The sequence below is a fragment of the Oreochromis niloticus genome, linkage group LG11, assembly GCF_001858045.2.
Source record: "Oreochromis niloticus isolate F11D_XX linkage group LG11, O_niloticus_UMD_NMBU, whole genome shotgun sequence".
Classification (NCBI taxonomy): Eukaryota; Metazoa; Chordata; class Actinopteri; order Cichliformes; family Cichlidae; genus Oreochromis; species Oreochromis niloticus.
In genome coordinates, this window is record NC_031976.2 from 31,565,049 (window position 1) to 31,571,048 (window position 6,000).

The following is a 6,000-nucleotide window of genomic DNA, read 5'->3' on the forward strand; positions in this document are numbered from 1 at the left end:
GCAGAGATTTAACTGAAACTTAGCGAGTCTCTGATCAGATTTTCTCTGTGTAATATCTTACAATATTTCCCTCTAATTCCATAAACACAGTCAGGAAGGCCCTTTTTGGCTCTCCTAACACATACTTATTGCCTTTAATAATGTTATGTAGGCGGTTTTCTTCCTGCTCTTCACCATACTAAAAAGTAAAAGTCCTTTAGTGTCAAAACCGATACCCTCCAAGACTGGCAGAGAACTTGGGTTCTCTTCGTGACTCCCTGGCAGACTAAGATGACATCCTAAAACTAGGTTAACTAGTTAACTTTCCTAGCAAACAAGAGACGTAACTGTCTATACAAATCACAATATGTTATATACGATTGTCACAATCTCAGATTGCTTCACTGATCCCTGATTGCTTTTATGTTTATTATTCATTTTTTTTCTGAGAGCAATTTGAATTTCTTGAAGTTTTAGTTTGAAGCATTTAATTTAAAGGAAATATTAAAACTATTTATAATGCAGACCTAATAAAACTGAACTGATTGCCCTAATACTCATCCACAAATCGCTCTTTAAACGCCTTATAAACTATCATCAAGGCTGATTTAGACATAATTGTTTTCCATTTTAATTCCTCCACTAAGCTTTCATTTGCTGCTGAATTTAGCTTGTGGGGAGCACCTGCATTCTTCTCTGTTTTCAGTTCAGCTCAGCTGTTCAGCTCAGCTGTCCCCCTCTGCAGACTAATCAGTTTCGCAGAACTGTCATTAAGGGCAGAGAGAAGGGTCTGTCACCACAGATGGCAACAGCCTCTTGCAAATGAGCTCTGATTACAAGAGGTGGCAGGTTTCTCTCTCCTTATCATCCCTGCCTTTCACGCCATTAGGCAATCATGGTGCTTGGGTCACAGCTCCTAAGGACAGTTACATGGTAGATTTACCTTAGCTAATGTCCTTGTGTTCTTGGTGTGCTGTTTCGCAAACTGTCCCCTCAGCTTCATTTTGAAAGAATTTGACAACCTCATTTGAGTCTGTGTTGGCAAAGGTGCCAGACTCGGTGAGCTATTGGATAGACCTGTTATTTTTGGCTTGTTCCTCGTACCAGGTGCTCTCGCCCCTGATCCTCACATTGGAAGGCGAAGTCTGTGAAAATGACATCGGGTTCCTGCTGCTGTGCTCCCATCAATATTTAAAGCTCTAACTCATCTCAGAGTTGATTCCTCACTGACTGGGGAGCTCTTGGCCTCTGCCTGTCTGAGGTGAAAGCGCAAGTCCTAGAAAGAAAGGCTGTATTCGTCTATTAACAGTGGAAGGAAAGGAAGCCAAGAGCTTAGTTCAAACACCTCTCCCATGCTGTTTCCCACATAGTGAAGCTCCTGTAAACACAACCTGTCTGTCCCAGCTGTTGCTTGACCTATATTAGCTCTTGAAAATGTTTTATTTTTTTAAACCTTCTGGCTCAATCAGAAAAACTAACTGGAGTACCTTTTTCTCTTTTCTTCTGTTTTAAGGTGTGAGGCGACCTCCAGAGCAAGACAAACCCAGTCCTAGTGTCCATTATACTCTTCTGATTGCTTGTGTTTTGGTGGCCTTTGTCCTTGGTGCCTTCCTCTCTGGCTTCCTGGTTTCATGCTACTGTAATCACACAAGCCACAAGACCAAGAAGTTGTCGAAAGATCCCGAAGCCCCGATCCCACATGCTCTGTCACTGCGCAGCCTGGCCAAGCTCAATGGCCTCCTGGACAGCCAAAGTAAGGACGACAAGTTGGAGGTGTCATCTCCCAAGATCTACAACTCTTTCTTCGCCAACAGTAAGGAGCATCACCCATCGAGGAGAAATGGTCATCATGGAATGACAATGGGAGACTTGGTCCATGCCCAGCATCACCAACTCCACCATTCCTCAGAGCTGTCTGGTCTGCCTACACCAGATTCAACCCCAGAACTGCCAATTAAGAGCATGAAAGCATTCAAGAACCAGTGGGAGAAGAACCAGAACTGCAACAATGCCAAAGAACCAAAGTCCCATAACATTGGCTCCAGGCCCAGCTCTGCCCTGCTTCATCAGCAGGTCTTCCCCTACTCCCATGGACTGTCTAATAGCCAGTCAGCAGCCGGACACCTTCATCCCGATGAACGCAAAATCCACAATGTTGAGCGTGTGTTGTCCCAGCAGCCTTACCCTGGCTACTCTCAGAAGGTGATGGAAGTAACCTCACTCGATGAGCTCCTGAAGCACATCCACGAGGCTAGCGGCAGCAAGAACTCTCAGCTAATGAGCCCATCTGGTCTGATGGCCAGCGGAGGTGGAGGCCAGCTAGCCTTTGCCAACCGTATCCAGCCTCAGATACCTGAGACAGAATCAGCCCCCTACTACAGCTCATCCACTTTACCACGTGACAGCCTCACCCGTCGCATGGATGTTCCACCAGACATTCCCATGCACCACCAGTCTACCTTGGAGAGGAGGCATTCCTCCCAAAGGCAATCACTGATTGCTGCAGCCACCAAAATGCCCAACGGCGGTGGAGTAGTAGGAGGGGGAGGAGGAATGATCCCTCGCCAACACAGCTTCAGCCAACGAAATGGCGGGCCCCACCAGCCACCTCCCCTTTTGGCACGGATGAACTCAACGGGCAGCGCGTGTGAGGTTCACTATCCCCTGCTTCCCAATGGATACCTGGCACGTCAGCACAGTTATAATGGAGAACAGCAAGAGGTTCCACACAGGGGTGCGATCGTCCGTCGGGCAGCTTCTCTCAAACCTGACGTCCCTCCCAAGCCCTTGTTCATACCTGCCACATCCCCAGTCAATGAACAGGGAAAGTTCAACTACTGAGGGGTATGCTCTTGGACTAAGAGAAGGAGCCTCCCCCCCTCCCCTCATTGTGTCATCTGTAAGAAACTTTAAAGAAATGCAGTGAGTTTGGGGTTACAGACCTTTACCTGAAAACACAACCAACTGTGTGGCACCAGTGTCACTGTGGACAAAAGCCTCAACCAAACTTGTTTTTTTCCGCTTCTTTTTGTCCAACGAATATCTTTGTACCATATTGGTATTGCTTAGCTACTTGCTTATTATAGAACCGCTTACTTGGGTGACGTGATGCCACCTCCTTATATTAGGCTGCCAATGTCCTCAATGTGGATTTACAATGCAACTCTGTTTTTGGACACGTTGATGTTGGAAAAACTTGACACATCAGTCATCTTGAAGACTTAAAAGCTCGAGGCTCGCTTAGATTCATGCTTTTGCTTAACCTTTTCTGATGTAGTGTTGGTATCCGGTCCCCACCCACCCCACCCTCGAATGTGTTTATATTATGCATGTGTGTGTATATATATGTGTGTTTATATTTACACCGTATATGTATACATATACATATGCAGTATGTGTAACCTGTGGTTAAAAAAAAAAAACAATCCCCTGAAAGTAGTTATGTCTTTGCCTTACTATACTCTCTCATCTTTGGCCATATCAAACGATCCCCCCGCCCAAGCCCTAAGAAATATCTTAGGGGCACCAAATGTTCATCAAATGTTGTCATTTGGCTCCAGACGCCGATTCAAATTTGGTCACGATGACAAGACAAAGGAAATACTTCAACAAAGCAGCTACACTCGCCTTCTCTTTTATTTTTTCCTGTCCCAGCTGATGTCAGGTGACAACATTCGGGTCCATTTAAGTTCTTCAAGAATGTTTCGACAACATTGGTGCTCCGCAACTCTAGTGGGTCTAATATTCTTTGAAATGGAAACAACCAACATTGTATTCTCTGAAATATTTTGGACCCAAAGAGGACAAGACAAACACGTCTTGCCGTCTGGTGTTAGGAGAATGAACACTGAACATCGAACAGACTGCAGTTATCATAAGTATTAACTCTGTGGCTATTGGTTGTAAATAAAGGAATAATTACTAGCCAAATTTTAACTGTATGTGTAAATGTGTGCCTTATTTAATAATAGTGTGTGACATGGGCTTAGGGGTCAATGCAAGGGGCTCAGATGGCAACTATGCTACAGTAATATTGTAGGTGTTTGATTTTTCTATGGTTGTCAGTATGTGTCATACAGTATCTATTGTATATGTGAAGAGTTTCATTCCAGAATAAGATATTTCTCATCTGTTCTAATTAACTGAATTAATAGTTTGACTGTAACACTCACTAATAGATCATATGTTATGTCATATATTGACTATAAATTTTTTTACAAAGTAGGCTAATATTTTGTAAATGATCTAATTTTATTTTAATCAATGTAAAATAACTGGTACCTTTTTTTTCAGCATTGTTTTGGAATGAAACCCTTCATTTTTCGCTTTTCTTTTGTTTTCATCCCAAAAGTGTGAGCCTACAGGTTTTTAATGCGAGTGTGGGACACAGGAAATACAAAGCCTGAGACTGCAGACATTCAGGTTTGACTGTATACTGTCACTTTCACCTGGGTGTCGATTTCCTTGTAGGTGCCATTGTTACGTTTTTGTTTTCTGTAGTATTATCTTCTTGGGTTTCTAAAGGAGCAGTTCACAGTTCCTCTTAAGTTATCACCTACAGATGTGTAGCCATTGTAGAAGTCGCATTTACCTTTTGGGAGGAAAAAGTGTGTCTTGCTTGAGTTTTGAATGTCAGGATATATGTTTTAGTAAGTGTGTGAAACCATACGGTTTCAGTTCTGTATGAAAATAAATCCAGGTTGGTGGCATGTAGCATGACTTCTACAATGGTTACTGCTGTAGATCTTGACCTAGTGGTGCCACCGGGTGTTGAATTTCAAAACATGGACAAGAAACATGGAGCAGTGCAATGAACTCTGATCCGACAGGCTGAGATTGTCTCTTGGATCGATACTTGGGAAGTGATTGTGGAACCGGTTCGCAGGTGACCGTGCTGCCAAACACTGCTGAGGATTTTCACCTCATTAATGGTGATGCCAGCCGGCTGTGCCTCAGACATATCACCCCTTCAAAACTCAACTGTTGCACTTTTCAGGAGAGTCGCTTTGACCACGGTTGGCTGGAACCGTGATCAATTCTGTGAAAACAGCACTATGCTATTTACTGTATCTGAAAATGGTGTTTATTGATTGAAATTTCCCAGAGCTCATTTGACCCAGTGTAAAGTTTACCATTCACACTACTCCAGCTTCAGTAAATTAAGGAAAAGTACCTAACATTTGTAAGGAAAAAAAGTTGATTTGGTAATTAACAGGCAGCAGAGCATTAAATAGCCTTTCAGACAGCAAATAAAAAACATCCAACTTGATTTAGGGTTGGGGCGGCAATGTTTCATAAGAGGAATTGTGGCAGCTACAGTGTTTTAATGGATTTATTTTTCTGTTTAGTTGGGGGTTTTTAAATTTGGTTGTTTGTTTGTTTTTAATCTGCCGGTAACAGATTGTACGGAAATGGGGACGGTCTCGCCTCTTAAAAGTTCTATCAGTATTTGATTTGGTGTAAATACATTCTATCTGGGCGGGGTCTCATTGATTCAGTATTATGTTTTTCTCCGTTTGATTTCCAGGCTTTGCCTCTTGACTTACTATGAATTTGGTCTCACAGAATATCATTGTATGTCTCTTATACTAGGAATAAAATGGAAAATATGATGAACGTTTCACTGGTCAATGTGTCAAAATAATCCCGGTAACATAGTTGATGGTCATACACAAAGTCTGAAAACAAGAATAGCAATTGCAGTAGCAGATAAACCAGTAGCTCATCTCTGAGGAAGAAATGTTTAGGTGAGATGGTAATTCAAACTATACTTGGAGATTGTATATTATAATAGATACACTGCTCAAAAATGAAAGAAACACTTTTTTGATCAGAGTATTGTATCAAGCCGTTTGACCTTGTGGCAAGGGAGTAGGCGAGGGAGTTGTTAATCAGTCTCAGCTGCTTTACTGTTAATGAAATTAACAACATGTGCAAAATAAAAAAGAATGGTCTTGGAGGTGGATGAGACTTACATTTTTCCCTCCTCGTCTTTTTTCTGTTTATTTTTTCACTAGTTTT

The 6,000-nt window shown here is 42.4% G+C and overlaps 1 protein-coding gene across 6 annotated transcripts in view; it reads left to right on the top strand.

Annotated features, from left to right (window-relative positions):
• The window catches only part of sema6cb (semaphorin 6Cb), a 149,045-nt gene extending 143,453 nt beyond the window's left edge, over positions 1-5,592 (top strand). For all 6 annotated transcript variants that reach the window (XM_005455151.4, XM_005455148.4, XM_003450302.5 and 3 more), the window contains one exon: positions 1,493-5,592. In XM_005455151.4, the coding sequence (XP_005455208.1) occupies positions 1,493-2,820 (1,328 nt within the window). In that variant the 3' untranslated portion in view covers positions 2,821-5,592. The remainder of the gene's footprint in view (positions 1-1,492) is intronic.
• The last annotated feature ends 408 nt before the right edge of the window (positions 5,593-6,000 follow it).